The 18,948-nt window shown below is 39.8% G+C and overlaps 2 protein-coding genes across 6 annotated transcripts; both read left to right on the top strand.

Annotated features, from left to right (window-relative positions):
• The first annotated feature begins 378 nt into the window (after nt 1-378).
• Nucleotides 379-7,670, top strand: LOC124342538 (FYVE, RhoGEF and PH domain-containing protein 6-like). 3 transcript variants are annotated; one of them, XM_046795521.1, is made up of 17 exons: nt 379-486; nt 1,454-1,790; nt 2,438-2,476; nt 2,553-3,839; nt 3,904-4,156; nt 4,233-4,554; nt 4,625-4,656; nt 4,893-5,467; nt 5,534-5,674; nt 5,775-5,912; nt 5,978-6,295; nt 6,372-6,473; nt 6,541-6,637; nt 6,707-6,960; nt 7,018-7,200; nt 7,281-7,375; nt 7,442-7,670. In XM_046795521.1, exons 4-17 carry the CDS (start codon nt 2,604-2,606, stop codon nt 7,476-7,478), a joined length of 3,783 nt encoding a protein of 1,260 aa, XP_046651477.1. In that variant the 5' UTR covers nt 379-486; nt 1,454-1,790; nt 2,438-2,476; nt 2,553-2,603; the 3' UTR covers nt 7,479-7,670. The 3 variants fall into 3 exon arrangements, with proteins under 3 accessions (XP_046651477.1, XP_046651459.1, XP_046651468.1); XM_046795503.1 differs by having other exon boundaries at nt 4,625-4,827; XM_046795512.1 differs by having other exon boundaries at nt 395-486; nt 1,587-1,790; nt 4,625-4,827.
• A 1,459-nt stretch (nt 7,671-9,129) lies between these two features.
• Nucleotides 9,130-18,422, top strand: LOC124342517 (vascular endothelial growth factor receptor kdr-like). Of its 3 annotated transcripts, none has more exons than XM_046795484.1 (23): nt 9,130-9,828; nt 10,190-10,317; nt 10,398-10,602; nt 10,783-10,922; nt 11,743-11,896; nt 12,551-12,705; nt 12,785-12,971; nt 13,052-13,357; nt 13,428-13,615; nt 13,692-13,881; nt 13,956-14,132; nt 14,197-14,349; nt 14,420-14,541; nt 14,610-14,867; nt 14,926-15,076; nt 15,149-15,373; nt 15,447-15,597; nt 15,681-15,796; nt 15,867-16,087; nt 16,202-16,324; nt 16,449-16,578; nt 16,974-17,346; nt 17,408-18,422. In XM_046795484.1, exons 1-23 carry the CDS (start codon nt 9,747-9,749, stop codon nt 17,892-17,894), a joined length of 4,422 nt encoding a protein of 1,473 aa, XP_046651440.1. In that variant the 5' UTR covers nt 9,130-9,746; the 3' UTR covers nt 17,895-18,422. The 3 variants fall into 3 exon arrangements, with proteins under 3 accessions (XP_046651440.1, XP_046651434.1, XP_046651446.1); XM_046795478.1 differs by lacking the exon at nt 11,743-11,896 and adding an exon at nt 11,176-11,347; XM_046795490.1 differs by lacking the exons at nt 9,130-9,828; nt 10,190-10,317; nt 10,398-10,602 and adding an exon at nt 11,176-11,347.
• The last annotated feature ends 526 nt before the right edge of the window (nt 18,423-18,948 follow it).

Below are 18,948 nucleotides of genomic sequence, written 5' to 3'. Positions count from 1 at the left end.
ATATGAGAATCATATGACCATCGATCGATGGTTCCATATTTGATAATTTGCATTTCCATTGCATCATAGCTGTTGAATGTTATGAATTGATAAAAATCGCACACTTAATGGGTAGGTAAACTACAAAACGCGGTAGTTCAGTTAATTTAAATTTTTTCTTTGAATACGTTTTAAGTATGACACATACTGTGGTGACAAAGGATTAAATCCTGACTTGCGAAATCGTGTATTGTTAGCGTAACTTTCACTTGTTTTATTTGTTACGTTCGCTCATTGTTGTGGAAAAAACCATATTCAAAAGACAGATTTTAAAGGAAAATGAAAGCGCTTCCAATTATCAACGACAGATGGTGTTGGAAGTTTACATAGATGACTCACATCCGTCTCGAGGGGAGAGCATCAGCTGATAAAAGTGAATAGCCAAATCAAGACGTGAACTGAACTGAACACTAGCCTGTTGATATATATTTTTTTCTCTACCGTCATGTGAGTACAATAATTTAAATAAACTATTCGCAAATCAATTTAGTTTATCAATCTTGTAATCAAGATTTGTGAAATAGTGGTTGTGGTGGTCGAACTTTTATGCTAGTCAAACTTAAACGGAAAAGCAGAGATAATAAGTTTCCTTGTGTTTGGGTTGATGTCAAACATTTGACTTTATTGTATATAAACGTTGTGTTTGTGTTAAATTTATAGAGCCAGTATATTTGGGTCAGTGTAGCCCAAACTGCAACTGTTCTAGATATTTATAAATGTTCCCAATTTGACGACGACGAGCATTATTTTTAAATTAAGACGAAATTCACATGGGTGTGATCTGTATTGCTTCCATCAAACAAAAACCACAGCAGAATATGCTACTCTAGCAAGCAGTAGTAAATAGTGAGTTTACAACAGTAAAATATTATTATTTTTATTATTTTAGTAGAACTAAACTTAGATACATGGCAGGAATCACATTTTTTTTTCTTTTGTTTTAGCTTAGAGAAGGGAGCTTTCCTCAGAAAAACATTTGGAACTATTCCATGAAATGCCCAAGTTAGAATATATGCCAGTTGTTTATTATGGTGCTATTTCATAGGCAAAAGACGTTTTTGTAGAATTCTGAATGCGTGCACCCGATCAAAAATCCGAAATTTTCTATTTTGCAATTTAGGAAAACTGGTTTCGTTATGCGTCCACACAGTATGAGAATTGTGCCAATTAGACTTTTTTTGTCTAAACAAGCACACACTACATTTCCCATTATTATTTTCTGCGATCGGATCTTTTAGCTCTAGTTTTAGTTTAGTTGCCATATTTTCTAGTTTTTCATGTAAGTTGTTAAGTTGTTTATCAATTTATGATCTTGATGATTATTAAAGGCCAGACTCATAAAGATAATCAAAAAAAAATTTTGCCTAACATTTCCATTTCTAAGTTTTTATTTAATTTTGTTTTGTTCATACAGGAATGCTTTGGAGGCAGATTGTTAAATTTTTCTTAGAATCGGACTTGTCGCAAGAAATTTTGGATTCAATTGTTGCTAAAAGAAGAACTTATTTTAAGAAATATTTTTGAAGATTCGATGTTTTCACTTTCAGCTGTTGTCGGAATTAGGATCAAATTAATGCGCATCCAGATTCCATGAAACCCGACAACTGCCAAGGCCAACAACTTGGAATAAACCTACGCGCAAATAAAAAGACATTCCGTCTCAAAAATAAACTATACTTCTTGTGCGCACGGCCAGTACCCGGGGTGCATGGGCAAAGATTCAGAACTGAAAACGGATCGACCTTCAGCAGGTTAGTTTCTTTTTCTTTGCCACGTAAACGTACGGAACGCCAAATGACCCCCTAAAATAATAGTACTCGACTAGTGCTATTTATTTTAGAAATCCCTTGAATAATATACAAGTGGGTGGCGCCATCTAGCGGTTTCAATCGGCGGAACCGATTGTATCGATTTTTCCCGATTGTACACATTCATATCGATTGATAATCATTTCCACGAGCGAAATGGTGGAAATTCCGTCGAATTGTGGATTGTGGAAAGACTTCTAATGACTCTGTTCACGCCGTTCATGAGAGTGTCAGTTCACGCCGTCCGTGATTATCAGTCGATATGAATGTGTACAATCGGGAAAAATCGATACAATCGGTTCCGCCGATTGAAACCGCTAGATGGCGCCACCCACTTGTATATTATTCAAGTGATTTGTAAAATAAATAGCACTAGTCGAGTGCTATTATTTTAGGGGGTCATTTGGCGTTCCGTATAAACGAGCTATGTTTTTCTATCCAAATATGCTCTAGTTAAAATATAATGATGTATGCCGAATCCTCTACTATTATTATACCATACTCTTATTTCCTAATTTCTTGTTATCAATTGTTAGATATGCTATCCTTTCGTTTTTTATTGATTTTATTTTCTTGGCCACATCCTGCAGGTTAACGACTCAATTTTCGAATGCCAAGCATAAAGTTTTGTGAGTATTGGATATTTTGATTTAGAAATTAATTTAATTCAGTTGATATATGACTTTTTTATTATTATCATTTCAGATCAGAGATAAGGTAGGCACTGCTTGCTTCTCGTGAATCCTTCCTTTCCAAATGGCAGAAGGATCCCCAAATATTGGCTTGCTTAAGCCGCCAGTTTTTTCAACGGTCAATGGCAACACACCTCCCTACAATATCAGCCATTCGCCTGTTGTGGTACCCAAGTTCAAGATTAGCCGAGGCACCCAAGCAAATGCCAGTATTCAGAGAAATATTTCCAAGTTCTCACCTTCACCGCCTGTGCCTGCTAAACCGGCTTCCCTATGCAAACAGCCAAGATCGCCGGCACCGCCTGTTCCACCAAAGCCAGGAGCCCTGAAATCCCCATCACCAACGAAACCGGCCATTTCACCAAAGCCTGCTTTGCCACCTAAACCTATCATGAGATCTTGTACTACCGGGAGTCTTACTCGTGAACCCGTAGTGCCACCAAATCGTCCTCAACGTAGCCGCACTGAGCAACATCTTCATACCGATAAAACGGAGAAATCCATTCCCAAGTATCAAGACAGAGTTCCTGTAAATCCAGTCCAACAACTTGCAGTCAAACAATCCCGCAAGAGCGCCAGTCTGGGCCGTTTGGAAGGTGTGCGATGCTGTGCTATGCTCGTCAATGAGACAAACGAAAGGTGTTTGCAACGGGATTCCGGCTTCATCTCGTGTAGCCTTGAAAATGTCGGTCAGTCTCCACAGAAATTCATCGGCCAACATCCACACATCCCGGTGACCTCCTTGCCGATTGCTCCTCCCAGACGCCGAAGGAAGTCGGCGGATAATTACGAGCCTATCTACGCCGTTATAGATTTCTCAAAGAAACGCAATAGGCGCCATTTGCTTCTTCAAGACCAATCAAACGGCAAGAACCTAGAACAACCTGTTGAAGAAAAGACGGTAGAAGTTAATAGTTCGATGACAATGGAACAAAGTGTCCCGGAACCGTCTTGCGAGTCCACTACGAATGATGGCGAAGATTCTGTGACAGACAGTTCAGCCTTAGAAGTCAGTGCTTTAAACGCAACGATCACGTCTAGCCAATTGGATTCGGATATAGAAATTATTGCAAATTCATTGGCCACCATTACGTCTCTTTTCGAGGATATTAGTCATCAAGCGGATAGCGTACCCGCTATTCGATCCTACGCAGCAAAAGAACCAGAAGAGTTCCACGACGACTCGAGTTCTTCTGTTGAAGAAAATCGGTTAGAAGAACAAACTTCTGAAATTGGTCAAACGGTGATTGCCCGTTTGGTATTCGGTGGTACTGTAGTTCAACAAACCGACCTGCTACCCGTAAGTTTCATCAATTATCTCTACTGTTTTAGATCAAACATAAATGTCGTTATCGATTTGACAGGCTGTGCATTCAGCTGATAACAGAAGAAAACGTACCAAAGAGTTTGGTACAGCGTTGAAGGACGTTATGCCGCAATCCTCAGCAGGTTTGGATCTGTTATCTGATACCTTATCTGTTCGCGATCGGAAAAACAGTCCACGCGAACCAAGTCCATCTCCTTCGTCAAGTAGTGCCAGCAGTAGCGATAGTAAAGAAGGTGACATTTTCTCTGGCAAGCACTTTGATCCTGACGTGGTCTCTTGCGGCAGTTTGGGTAATCGAATGAATGAAATTTTTACTTTTCTTTTATATTTGTCATGGTAATTATTTCTGGATGATTCTATTTTAAGGTGATGTTGACACATCGGACGCGACCCGTCAGAATTCCGTTGACGACGAGGTTGAGACTTCGCACAGTGCCAGTGCGGTCAATTTAACTGTTGACGGAAAGGAGAGAAGAAATTCATTTGGTCTACGCCGAACGCTCGACACACTCTTCACTTCATTGAGCAGCAAATCAGGTGTTCGTAAGGCAGCCGAAAAACGGAAGACGCTTGACTTTGACAGCTCGAGCACAGATACGGACAATGTAATTGCAACATCACGTCCACATGTTTTTGTTTCTCGTCCAGCGCCTCCACTACCTAGTCATAAATTCAATCGAGGCGATCGGTATGTTAGTTTCTAATTTCTTCTTATTACCTTATTACTTTGATTGATACATTTTTTTTATCTCATTCAGAGCATACAAATCAGTCCAACCACCGGAAAAGGGTAGATCAAATAGTGTAGATGGTTCATTAGTTCCGTTGGATAGAAGGCATGTTTCCCTCAGCCCCGTTATTAGCAGCCCTGAGTCAGTTTTAACTCAACAAAGTCAGCTTCTTAGCATTGATCAGTCAACGTCTTCCTCTCCCGTTCCCACTCACTATTCGAATGAAGCGGGTATTTTTTGTTGTGTTTTAATCATTTCTATCAATTCAATAGACTTACATTTATGTATTATTTAGGATCCTGCATTTCTCTGATGGAACAAAGTTCGGATCGAACAAAGGCCCGTTCACCTGAACGTTCGTCCTCAGAGTTAGAAAACGATATGCTGTGTCATTCATTAGATGGCAAGGAAAGAAAAGCCTACATGACAGCAAAAGAAATTGCCAGTTCAGAACGTGTTTTTGTCGATTGCCTACGACTCATTTGTGTTGATTTTCGGGCTGCTGTCAAGAAAGCTTCCATTGGAAGTAATGGCAGAGATACAGTGTCGCCCGTCATCCCTGAAGCTGAATTGAACAAAATTCTTAACTATCTGCCTCAACTACAGAACCTAAATCTCGAATTGCTAAACGATTTCGAATTACGTCTTCACAATTGGTCCACTCAACCAAAAATCGCTGATGTCATTGTTCGAAAAGGTCCTTTTCTTAAATTGTATTCAGCATATATCCGTGATTTCCAGAGCCAGTCGGCCCAGCTCGAAGAATGTGTACAAAAGTATCCCCGTTTCGCCAAAGTACTCAAACAGTTCGAACAGTCTGAGAGATGCAAGAGTCTTTCGTTGAAGCACTACATGCTGAAACCTGTGCAGGTATTTATCTAAGATTAAAGACTTAAGTATAAAATCTCATTTTAATCGGTTCAAATTATTTTTTAGCGACTTCCTCAATATCGTCTGCTATTAGAAGTCTACCTCCGCCACCTAAATGAAAACTCGCCTGATTATAATGATACGTTGGTGGCCCTGAAAGTAGTTTCCGATGTTGCTGAACATGCAAATAATAGTATGAAACAGGAAGTAAGTCAAAGTACAATATTATAATATACAAATATACTAAGGAAATATGTCTTACACTTAAGCTGCTAATAAACTAATCTTTTATGTTTGTTGGTAACAGGACAACTTTCAAAAACTGATTCATCTTCAGTCACGATTAGGAAATTGTGAGATAATCAAGCCTGGTCGCTACATAATAAAGGAAGGTGAATTGGATAAAGTTAGTCGTAAAATGCTGCAGCCTCGTTACTTCATTTTGGTAAATAAGCCATAAAACATAATTGCACAGCTGGCTGAAAGATAAACGGCCAATTTTGTTTACAGTTAAACGATTGCCTGTTGTATACGAGTTACCTAAGTTCCCCGTCACCCAGTTGCGGTTTAAAGTTGCACCATGAGCTCCCGCTATCACGGATGGAAGTCCACCTTCCAGCTGTATCCGCCACTGAAGAAAATGCAAATGAGTTTAATGTTATTTCAACTGCGCGTAGCTTTACCCTGGCCGCATCTTCCATGCAAGTTCGAAATGAATGGATGAACGTTTTGTCAGAAGCCATCGCCGAACTACAGTCTAAACAGCAGACGTTTCCATCTAAAATACTGACAGAAAGTAGTGAATCGCGACTGCGACTAGGTCAACAGGTATTTTACCAATTTTAAAAGTGGATCATGGCAGAAATTAATTGTTTGTATCTGTATCATCTTATGTAATGTTAAGGCCCCAGTGTGGATTCCCGACAGTCGAGTTACCATGTGCCAACTTTGTACAGCTGCTTTCAGCATCACCTTTCGACGTCACCATTGCCGGGCTTGTGGCAAGGCAAGTTGAAAAATTTGTTGATGATTTGTAATGCAATTTTAATTTTTAATCATTCGTTCGTTTCCAGGTTGTTTGCAGAAGTTGTTCTTCTCGAAAAGCAGGTTTGGAGTATCTGAAATTTCGATCTGCTCGAGTGTGTGACGATTGTTTCGATGAAATCAATGGTTTGTCTTCTTTATTATTAGAAAAAATAGTAGTCAAAATACTAACGTTTGTTCCTCTTATTTTGAAAGGGCAAGAAGGTTCCGTAATTGAGGAGGGTATGGATTCGAGCAATTGCAGCAGTCTAATTGAAACGGATCTAAGTGCCAGTCTAGTCAATGTGCCTCCAGTTTGCTTTGTTCACGCCTTCAACGATGAAGTTGGAAGCAGGCGGCCTTCATCGGATCCAGTGAGTCAGTCGACTTCTCAAGCCGGACTTCGAGCTCAACATGTAAGACGGGACTTCCGTAAAGAACGTCGCTACATCCCGCCACGTTTGATGGAGGTAAATATCTAAAAATACCTTTTTCCTTCTGGTTTTAACCCAAAAAAATTACTTTAGGTCCCAGCTAATGATGCAGAATCACAAATTAGTGGTTATTTGTCACGCAGGATCCGACGATCCTGGAAAAAGAATTGGTTTGTTTTAAAAGACAAAGTACTTTATATTTACAAAGCACCAGAAGACGTTGTTGCATTGGATACTATTCCGGTGCTCGGCTATGAAGTACAAACCTTTCAAGAGGTATAATTTACATGGGTTACATTTGTATACGATGAGTGTTTTAAAATATATTGAATTTATTTTTTTTTATATGAAATTAGGTTGTAGAGGAAAATGAACAGAACGAGTTTCAGTTGTTTCATCCTAAGCAATCGCCAATTGTCTTTCAGGCTGAAAATGCTGTTTTGACCAAAAAGTAATATCATATTTTATGCATTTACAAATTGAATATAACTTTAATTACTCGAATTTTATTTTTTAGGTGGATTGAAGCTCTTTCCTCTGCTACTATTCTCTAATCACGCCGTGCAAATTGATTTTAAATTTTAGCGTATTAATTGATTTACCGATTTGCGAATTAACGCATTTTTTGTGATACTTAGTCTCCCAAAGATAATCTTTTTAAATCCATTTACCTGTCACTAGAAGTAATCGTGAGTTGTCCTAGTTTTAATTATTGGCGAGTAAAATATAATATTTCGAATTTGAAATTTGTTTGGCTAGTAGACTAGTTGATATTAGCAATTAGCTATACGATATTTTAATTGGTTAGAAATGGTACATAATTTATATACGCACTATAAATAATATAAAATCATTTTTGTATTCAAACATTTTTTAGTATTATATTATAATAAGTTTGTAACTCAATTTAACTGCCGATATTTTGCCTTTCAATTTTCCTGTGTTTCGGAAATGGTAGTTCACAAATATTAAACGATTTTAGGTATGATATTTTCGAAACACTACTTTATGCATTATACACCGGTTTCTATACTCACAAATTGAACAAACACACCGACTGGTAAATTCTGTATTGATTTAGTCAACTGCATGCCGAAATAGTATGCGCATTTCAATTTTGTCAATTAACGATCCATGTTACTGGTTTACTCTCTTCACTCGAAGCTATGTCGAAGTGAAAAGTTTTGTAGTTGTCAATGCTGTAGTATATACGTTGAGTAAAAAAAGGCCTAAATAAATTTGCGACTTCGAATGCTATCTGTTTTGTGAATTTGAATTATTATGAATTTGTCGTGATCTATCATTACTTGTCCTGTTATGAACTTAGGTAATAAAATAATTATTTCATGAATACGGTGGGTCTAAACTTCGGTGGGCAGCAACCAAATGCATGATTTTTATTTTTTTTATGAGATTACTCTCATCAAGAGATTTCATGTCTCAATTGTCTATTGTCTAAATGTCAAGATAAAATCAACTAAAACTGAGGGTCAGTTTGCTCTCTAATCCTTCGCCACGACCGCCCTTTTTTTCAAAATTGTCAGCCTACTTAGGATTGAGCTTGTCAAATAGTAGTGGCCGGTCAGGGTTTTACGAGAAAAGCGCACAAGTTAGAAAGTGATTTGTGTGCTCAGTTTACTCCGTTTATCTAGTGACACAGCACAATTTAATACGAGTTACTATTGTGCCTTCAGTTAACGTTTATTTAAAATTTTCCAAAGAACTATTAGGTCGTTCTGTCAGTTTTAGAGTTGGTTGCTAGCCGCTGCACCCAGATGCCCTACAATTACGAGTACACGAAAGGCCTATGAAAACAGCAACATCCTATTCACAGCAACATAACATTCTATGTACTTAAGTCAACTGTACTTTTCTATCCACGGTAGGAGCGTCCGTTAATGATTCGAAATTGATTACCGCCTGGCAACAAGAGTGACGATACGTTATTGTGAAAGCGAGAAAAGTGGTTTTCTCAACAAACCAATTTTCATACGAAAAAAATAAAGCTGATAAATTTTCCAACTTTCGAGTCATCTAGCGATAAATAAATAAACGAATTCCGAGGTTTTCTCTCGACCACACAAATATACTGTGCTGGCCTCGCCCACTCCGCCCTATCCCTACGGGCTTCTCACCAATAATATATACAACCGGGCCTTTACTTTTCCTAACCTACATGTTTGTGTATACACTGTGAAGCTGGAATCAACAGGCAGCAGCAGCAGCAGTTTGAGACTCGTGAGATTTTCTAGTGTGAACTATTCCGCGTTTGCGCCGTTTTTTCACGAACTGTATCATTTTTTAAAAACTTGTTTTTCGGCGGTTGTGACCTTAAAACTCTTGCGTCCTTATCAGCGATTCGAGTTCGACTTGTTAAAAACAAATTCTACGTTGTTGTGGTGTGCGGGGACTGTGCGCAGTTGAATCAAAACGACCTGAGCGATCGTGATGTTTGGTGACTAAAAGGGTGTGTCGAATTGTGTCACATCAACCATTGTTATTGAGTCTGCGGTGCTGTATAGTGTCAGATTTGTTTCCGTGCATTTCGACATGAGGCGATGACGTCAAAGCCGTGCTCACCTTCCACATAGAACCAGAGGGAAAAGGGAGAGCCAGAGCCGAGTGTTTTTTGGGGAAAACAAAACTGCCCTTAAGCAAAAGAGAAATTTTCATTTTCTCTTTTGCGTTATAGTGACATGACCATCAATTGACGTGCGAGTTGCTTAAAGAAAAAAAAAACTTTTAAAATCGGCGTTTCGCTTTGGTGCCACTGTTTTGGACCAACGGCGAACGTGACCCTGCAAATAAGTAGTGAGAATCTCATGTCGCATGACGGTGAAATGTTTGTTCAACGAAACTTTCGTCATTCAATTCTGGTAGCCGTTCTTGCCTTGGCCGGCTTAGGTACGTATATGCTATTACGAGATTTGGTTGTACATATTATTCGTTGGATGTTGTTTCAACATCAGGGCGGTTGGCTGCCTGTTGGGATTTGATATCAATGTGTCGACGGGATGTGGGACTACCACACCACTAAACTTGCACCGATAAAACCTGAGGCGTCTTCTAGCACTGATAAGACGACTGTGTGCAACTGATCTAGCAACAATATACATATGCGCAGATTGTTTGTCTGTTGTCTAAATTATTTAATATATCTTGGACGGAAATTAGAACTCTTGTTTTAACTGTTTTAATCTTTTCGATCGGTTTATTCTCCAATGATGAACTTGATGTTACCAACTGATTTTTCCATCATTTTCAGTCGTGTCAGAGTTTCCGGCTCCTCGACTGCTCCCGCCTGGTGATGAACAGATCTATCAAAGTGGCGGCACTTTTCGACTGACGTGCGAAGCTCCCAGGCCTGTAGAATGGAAATTACCAGTCTTATCGGTGATTACTCGATTTGAATCTTGTTTAGACCCTACTGTAGATATGTAGTGTTATAACTGAAATTGATATGTATTTTTTAGCCTCATTTGGAAACGAGTTCCCATGACGGAACTAATGTCACCGAAGAAATTATCTCCCCAGCAACGGATGGTTATGAATATCGCTCTTCGTTAGAAATCAAAAGCGCATCAATCTTGAATACGGGATATTACATCTGTCATTACAAAGGAAATGCCAACATAGATGATCCGCTACTGGCGGTAAAAACTTACGTTTACGTTGAAGGTAGGCTATTCGTTATCTATGTTGTTGCTTGTATGTATAGCTTGGCTGCATGGCCAAGTAAAATAGTAATAATAACTAAATAACAATGAAATGAATTGTAAAAGATGATTTAGGTCTTGAGGTTAATCTTGCCCTTACATGTTGATTATGAGTTTATTAACAACTTTTGTTCTTGGACAGATGAAACATTTTTGATTGTTAACGTTGGAGATGAGGGAATTGTCACCGTTGTAGCCCACCAGTCCAGCCGGGAAGTTATTCCGTGCAAACCTACCAGTCCCAAGGTGGAACTAACACTTTTTGATCCCAATGGATTGGAGGTAACAATTCAGTTTAGTAATATCTATCGAATATGCTGTAGAAAAAGAAGGGGGTTATTTTCATCCGCGCTTTAATAATGATTGGCTGAAAGTCGGGTTAGATGCTTTGGTCCATTTAGTAGTGGTCGTAGTGATGGCTTGTATCATTCATCGCATAGTCTTGGGGCTGTTTGCTTGTCTTGTTATACATGTTTATACGTAGATTGTTCTGTTGTAAGTCTTGACTATGTCACCGTTCATCGTTTCCCAACAGATTAACCCACAGACAGATCCTGATTTATGGTCCTACAATCCGCACGAAGGATTCATCGTCAGTGAGGTGGCGGTGGATATGTCCGGCATGTATCAATGCACAGCTGTGTACAGGCGAAACGGAGCCAGTTTTCCCTCGCATGAAACGATTACTTACGTTGTATCGGTTCAACGTATGTTGCTCAATTCATTATTTATATTTTTCATTTATATCTATCTATCTATCTCTCTCTATGTGTGTGTAATCACACCTTGGTGATTGGCTTATTTCACGCTTGTTGCTTCTCGGCTTTTTGAAGGGGCTTTCATAATTTAATAGTTTGGAACGGATGCATGGTGATAAATAGATTGCAAGATTTAAGCAGCAGACTAACGTTCACCGATAAGGCTTGATCGTTCTAAACATTTTTTAAAATATTTTAACTGTTCATGGGTAGTACTAATTAGAGATATTTATGTTACACTGCTATATGAGTTGAGAATTTGATTATGTATTCGTCAATACGAACCCGGAAGAGGAATTCTATATTACATGTGTGTGTGGGATGTGTGGGGTGATGTGTTACAGGTCGAGCTGGAAGACAGCCAATGGTCCTACGACCCACACGAGGGCTTTACCATCAATAACCCTTCGTTGGTGCACGATCACGGCTACTACGAATGCCTGGCTAGGACCAACAACAATAAGAACCAAACAGTCTCCTACTTCCTAATAGTTCAGCGTAAGTTCAAGTGCGCCAAAAAGAAAAAAAACCTGCTTTGCTCTCATAGACATTTCAAAGCTGCGCTTTTATTCTTTAGAGCTTTACTAATCGCATGACGCAGCAAATCAAAACAAGTAAATTAGACAACACACCTTAGTAGATTTCAGTGTAGCCAATCCTGTATAGCCCTATAGTATGTAGAAGTATGATGTGCCTAACGGTATTTATAAATGCCCAAGGATGAGTCTCAACTTTCTTTAGATTCTTCTTTGTCAACTTATTTTCTGTATATAGTTGGGTATAGAATCCCGTGACATTTTCGTAATCCATGACGCCGTTCATTGAAGACATATTGTTAAAGCCATTCTATGGCGTTTATATTTAGACACTCGTTTTTTTCAAAAGCTTATATTCCAAAGGCATCGTATATAAAGAGAAAATCAAAACCAAAAGCAAACAATGACTAAGTAATACGGTCAATTCGGTTTTTCCAAAAGTTTAAAGGGGAGACGGTTGGGTTTGGAAATCATAGAATGGGATTGCTTTTTCTTTACTAGACTTATTACCAATTGATCTTCACCTCTTAATAGAACGTGTAATATTTTTCCGAATTTCAATTGATTTTGTCGTTTTATCAGAATTGTAAACGTTATTTTTTTGTTCTTATCACAGCTGCAACAGCTGGAGCTCCAAAACCGCACATCAACGATGCATTTGCCAGCAAAATTGCTCTTCATGATAATTTCCAACTCAATTGCTCGGCTTCTTACGATCCCGGAGTAACCATCGACCTTAAATGGTTCGTACCGCATCGTGATGGAATTGACGTAAGTGAAAACTAATAGACAGGCGACACGTTCATTATTTGTTGAATTAATTTACCATTTGATCAAATTGATTTATCAGGGCCATCGCATTCGTACCGGCAAACTGTCCGTTAACAAGGGCATTGTAGGAGGAATGGAGCAACAAATCGCCCATCAAGTGCTGAATGTCGCCAACGCTACCGAAGAGGATGAAGGTTATTACGAGTGTCAAACTATCGACCACACCGGTAAATTTGAATTGACCAAGGTTTTCATCAAAATTCACGGCAAGTTTTGTTTATTTTAATTCAAAGTTCTTTGTACATATGTACACTTGTGTCTAAATTTTATGATTAAATTCGAGCAGGTGAGGACGTGTCGTACGTTAACATCTCCGATTTTGGACTCCAGTCGAATTTGGAACAGCCGGCCAATCAGACCATCAAATGGGTCGTATTTTACGAAGCCTATCCCAAGCCGCAAATCACCTGGTCAAAAGGCAGCCGCGAAAACATCATTCGAAACACAAGTTCGAAATACGTTATCAAAGACGAATTGAAGAGAACAGTTTTAGAGATTAAGGAGATTGGACTGGCTGATAGCGGTCAATATTTGCTTACCGTGCGCACAAACAGGGTGGAAGATACGCGTAACTTTACCCTTCGTGTCAAAGGTAATTATTTCCAAGGGAGTTGTAAGTTGTTGTATTTATCATTAAAATGCGTGTGTCGTTTGATATACAGACAAACCAATGGTGAAGGCTCACTCCGATTCACAAAAATCGATCCACTTAAATGAGCGGTTCTATTTGGGCTGCCAGATTACAGCTTACCCAGAGGCTACGATCGAACTTTTCTTTCGGGAATGTCTCCCCCAAAGGCCGTGCTCGGAAAATTGGAAACCCCTTTCATTAAATCAAACCTCTGGATCAGTAATAAAAATAAACCTATATTCTAAAAGTATTCGTATAAAACAGTTAAATTAATTCAATTCTATGTTTGTGTTAGGATAAAAATTCGGTGAACGAAGAAAACGTAAAAGTCACGAAGGTTGACTTTCAGACGAAAAAGGTGGCTGTAGTAGGACGAGCTCGGGTGGCAGGTCAATACCGATGTTTTGCGCGCAATAGCCTGGGAAGCACAGGAAGCCCAGAAGAGAAGGGGACTTATGTCCAAATATTTGTCAGCGATTTATCGAGTAAGATTTTTTTTTTATTAACCGATTTGGAAGCGATAATGTTTTATTAACTTTGTGCAAAAAATGATCAACAGGTGACAATCCGAACGGAACGGAATTTATCAAATCCCACCCGAATAACCCAGTAGCCGGCGAGAAATTCAATTTGACGTGCGGCGTTTTATTGCAGAAATTCAAGCAGCAGATTTCCTGGTCGTGGACAGATTCTAGTGGGAAAACGTCCGTAATTAATAATTCCCAGAAACCCCCAGGTAATACTTTTGCTTAATTAGGTTTGATAGGCCTGTGTCTATAAAATGTTGAACTTTTACTTAGGTGGTGAACTATCAAATAAGTTGAACAAATACTCTTACGTCGAGGCGCTAATGTGGCAGAACATATCGAAAGCCGCCACTGGAACGTACAGTTGTCAAACCACTTCATTGGAGAACGATTCGTTCAACACTTCAATTGCTTTTCAAATTATATGTAAGTATATCATTTCACTTTTAGAAAAATCAAATGTGATTTGTAAAATTCAATTACGTAATTCCTTTAGCTGGCCAATCTCCGCGTATCCACAACGCTTCTAATTCGGAAGTATCAATCGATCAGTTTACCGAATTATATCTTTTTTGCTATGCTGAGGGCCTACCGATCCCAAAAGCTGAATGGATTAAGGTGATGACAGCTATACAAGTATTCTTATGTTTTATTTTTACATGTAAATCTTTTCGTTTGCATAACAGGACTACGGAACTGTTATAACGGAAGGAGTGTCAGAAACGACGTCTGGTTCATCACTGTACATTCGATACGCCAATATAAGCCATGCTGGCTCGTATACCTGCCGTTTTAAGAGCATCAAAGGCGAAGATGAACGCACGATGTTAGTGGAAGTTCGTGAAAAACCCATTCACGCCGGAATCTATGTCGCAATAGCCGTTGTCATTGCGATCGTATTGGTGTTGATCGTCGTTTTGGCCAGGAGAATCCACCAGGACAAAGTAATTTGAACTTTATAAACCTGAAACTTGAATTTCATCAAGTTCCGCTTTTTATTAGAAACGCAAAGAATTCTTCCGGGCGAATCAACTGGACATCTTTGACAAAGGGAATCCAGACAGCATCAATCCAGATCTGCCCATCGACGAACAAACCGAGTTGTTGCCTTACGACAAACGATGGGAATTCCCGCGCGATCGCCTCAAGTTGGGTGAGTTTTCCCCGTTTAAATTGCCAACTGCTTCGTGACGATGATTAATTAAACGAATCGACATTTTTCAAGGCAAACAATTGGGAGCGGGGGCCTTTGGTAGAGTGGTTAAAGGGGAAGCTGCCGGAATTGACGGAATGGATACGGTGACAACGGTGGCCGTCAAAATGGTCCGCTCTCATGGCAACATGATTGGATTAAAAGCCTTGATGTCAGAATTGAAAATTATGATTCATATGGGTTCCCATTTGAACGTGGTCAACGTCCTTGGAGCTTGCACGAAAAGCGTGACCAAAGGTATAAAATAATAGTTACAACACCACGGTTGATTTCTTTATGACGTAACTTAATTTCCGCGGTATATACACAGGCGAATTACTGGTGATTGTCGAATATTGTCGCTACGGTAATATTCAGAATTACCTGATACGCAACCGAAGTAATTTCATCAATCAAGTGGATGCTAGGGGTTACATCAATCCATCCATCGGAGCAGATCTGCTCGTCGACGCTGAAGCGCAGTATGTTTTCAATTCATTCCAGCCAAGTGCGGCGCACAGGCCAAATGAAATGGAATTAAATTGAATTATTTTTTGGTTAACAGGAGAGGCTACCAAGTGCCGCGGAGTCCAATGCGATCGCAATCGGACAGCAATGACTACAACAGCGGGTCACCAACTGTCGCCACTGAAATGAGTTTCCTGTCAATGTCGCCAACTGGTAAATTTATTCGTTTCATTATTTCTGGTCGACTTGATGGGCATGAAGAAATTTGGTCGCCATTTATTAGGAGGCAGACAATCGGATTTGGTTGAAGGAGTGGACAGCAACGGACACCCCACATTGACTTCAATTCCTTCCAACGCATCCGGCAACCATCCTTATCCACCTTGGAGGTCGAATTACCGTGGCGATTACCGCGATTTGCCGGAACAGCCTTTATGCACTCGAGACCTCCTCTGCTGGGCTTTTCAAATCGCCCGCGGTATGGACTATCTGGCCCGTCGAAAGGTATTTAAAAAGAATAGATCGCCCAGTTAGACCCACAATTGCGTCACACAATAAATGGCTATTCGATACACAGTCTATAATAACGTGTGGTCGACATTTTTTGGCTCTTTGTAGATTCTTCACGGTGACTTGGCAGCACGTAATGTCCTCCTGGCTGACAATAATATCGTGAAAATAGCCGATTTCGGTCTAGCGCGCGAAGTCTATCGCTCTGGCAATTACAAGAAAAAGGGAGAGGTAATACATTGGAAAAAGGGCCGCCTTTTGAGTCATATAGAATGTTTGACGGCGGCTTGGCTCACTCTGTAGTATACATCAAACTCTCTCTAATCTATTGTTGGTCAATTTTGATTGTTCAAAGGGACCCTTGCCAGTCAAGTGGATGGCTATTGAATCGATCGTCGATCGGGTGTTTTCGACTCAGTCGGACGTGTGGTCATTCGGCATCGTCCTGTGGGAGCTTTTCTCACTTGGAAAAACTCCTTATCCGGGTAAGTTCATTTGTGAATTGGTAAATCTCACTTGGTTTCTCACAATCTCTCTGATTTCTTCTTTTTTTGAAAAATAACTGACCCTTGATTTTTCTTTGTTGACCAAAAAGAAAATCCAGTTTGTTTGAATCTTTCGAGTGTATAGTCCAACAGCAATTGTGCCAAGTAATCCCAAGATGGGGAATATACCGCCCCTTTTTCTCTCCCCCTTAGACAATCCTCCTCCTTCTTTTTTTGGCTTCTCTTTGCAGCTGTGTTGACGTAGGCCCAATTAGTATGGTTCCAACAAGTTTATTTTAAATGATAAGACAAAAAATAAGGAATTTTGCAACGATAACATTTATGTATATTTCCTGTGCCGATAATTTTTTATACTTTTTTACCATTTTTCAAAGGAATGGAAGCAGATGAGCAATTTTTCATCCGGCTGCAGGAAGGCTATCGGATGGACAAGCCGAAATATTCGCCCAACAAGATTCACCAGTTCATGAAAGATTGCTGGGAGCACGACCCCACCAAACGGCCGGATTTCTTGACGCTGTCGGAAGCCCTGGGCGAGCAACTGGACGTTTCCGTTCGCCGTCACTACATCGATTTGAACGACGCCTATGTCGAGTCCAACAATGCCAAGCAGTCGCAAACCGATTATTTGAGCATGATGTGTCCGGTCAATTACGTCAATATCGGCAGCGGAGCTTCACCCATGCCGCTGAGACCGACTTATGCCAATATCCCGTCTCAGGACATTATGGCGGATGACATTAGCGGGTTAAACCAAAATTTAAAAAATTTAATTCTGAAATTTCGATTATCATTTTTGAACTTACAGGCTATCGTCGGATTATTTGGCCATGACTAGCATCGGTTCGCCTGCACGAACGATTCCATCAGGCGAGGACTACCTTTTTATGACCAACAACGCGCCAGTTTCGCCCAAAAGTGACAATCAGTCGGATTCCAGCAATTACGAATTCAAATTCCCGGCCAAATTGCGCAAGATCAACGAAGAGTCACCCAACAGCGTAGAAATGTACCCGATGTTGAATCGATTGTCGCCTAGTCATTCCAACCATCAAACGAGTCCCCCCGTCAACAACGTCAACGGCTTCTCCAATCCCAACTACCAGAACCCACCTGTGATCAAGTGTTCCGACCTGGACGATCTTCCGCTATCCCCCAAGAAGCCACCACCCGCCACTTCGCAGGTCATTGGCAATCAATTGTACATGAACATTAGCCAACAGCCACCGCCTACCCGGAATGAGGACGATGAACCGCATTACGCCAACCCTAAAAACAACGCCAGGATCGTTTGATATCTCTCTCTCTTGCGTAATCTACGCAGCCGACAGCTTATCGCTTTTTATTTGTTCAAATGTCTGTTGAACTTGTAATTTTTTTATTTGGCGTCGTTGTCGTCGTTGTCTCACGATTCGTATCACCTTGACTTGACGTAGTAAAAAAACACGGGACGTGTTCCCTTTTCACGCAATGCATTTCACTTTGTGGCCAAAGCCAAAAAACTAAAAAAAAACTAATAAAAACCATTTTTTACATATATTATATCATTGTATTATCGTTGCCAGCCAATTGCCGAAACGTACCTTTGATTCCTTGTCTCTTTTTTTTACATCATCCGTGTGTGCTTTGGTGTGCAATACTTTCATTAAATTTCTAATATTTCGTAATTATGTGTATTTTGCCCAAAAAAGTACTTTAATTGACCAAATGTCTTTTTTAAAAATTACATCCAATGTATTATTTGAAATTTCTAAAATAAGCTTACGGTGTTATTTACATGAGAAAATCCCACGTTTTAATTAATACACACACACACACACGTACACACTAATAGATGATATGACTATCAGAAATAATTCCGCGGGTCTTCAACATTTTTTCCCCTATATACTACACCAGTCAGTATATAATTAGGGCAATCTATTTCTCTCTCCCATTACATGGTGGAATATATATATACGCGCCGAGTCCATATACTCCATGCTGACAAGCGGCATTTTTACGCTTTCAAAACATTAGAGTTGTAGCCGGGCGGCGGCCGTACGTATAGACGGTATATGGAGTTTATTAAAAGGACCGAGGCCCCAGCGTACATATTAACATGAAACATTACAACAAGAGAGAGCGGCTGGTAGAAGAAGAAGAAAAAGCTGAGCTCGTAAAAAAAGCGAAACAGAGTTTACTATATCCAAAACAAACAGACGTTTGAATCTTACCGCGCGTTTTTGTGGTATAAGGAAAATATAATATCTACGTAAACGGGTGGGGGGAAGAGAATTTTTTTTTTTTCAAGGGGGGGGGGGTTCAAAGTCGGCAGTTTTAAAAATAGATTAATGATAATAAGAAGAA

This window comes from Daphnia pulicaria, chromosome 1 (assembly GCF_021234035.1).
Source record: "Daphnia pulicaria isolate SC F1-1A chromosome 1, SC_F0-13Bv2, whole genome shotgun sequence".
Classification (NCBI taxonomy): Eukaryota; Metazoa; Arthropoda; class Branchiopoda; order Diplostraca; family Daphniidae; genus Daphnia; species Daphnia pulicaria.
The sequence above is the reverse complement of the archived record's forward strand: the minus strand, read 5'-3'. Positions and strand labels throughout refer to the sequence as shown.

Bases quoted from the DNA above. Each gene is read 5' to 3' on its own strand.
- LOC124342538 (XM_046795503.1), top strand. From the start codon at position 2,604: ATGGCAGAAGGATCCCCAAATATTGGCTTGCTTAAGCCGCCAGTTTTT. The intron at 6,474-6,540 runs GCAAGTTGAAAA...GTTCGTTTCCAG, and splicing joins ATTGCCGGGCTTGTGGCAAG to GTTGTTTGCAGAAGTTGTTC. The intron at 7,376-7,441 runs GTAATATCATAT...TTTATTTTTTAG, and splicing joins AATGCTGTTTTGACCAAAAA to GTGGATTGAAGCTCTTTCCT.
- LOC124342517 (XM_046795478.1), top strand. From the start codon at position 9,747: ATGTCGCATGACGGTGAAATGTTTGTTCAACGAAACTTTCGTCATTCA. The intron at 10,318-10,397 runs GTGATTACTCGA...TGTATTTTTTAG, and splicing joins GGAAATTACCAGTCTTATCG to CCTCATTTGGAAACGAGTTC. The intron at 14,868-14,925 runs GTAATTTGAACT...GCTTTTTATTAG, and splicing joins GGAGAATCCACCAGGACAAA to AAACGCAAAGAATTCTTCCG.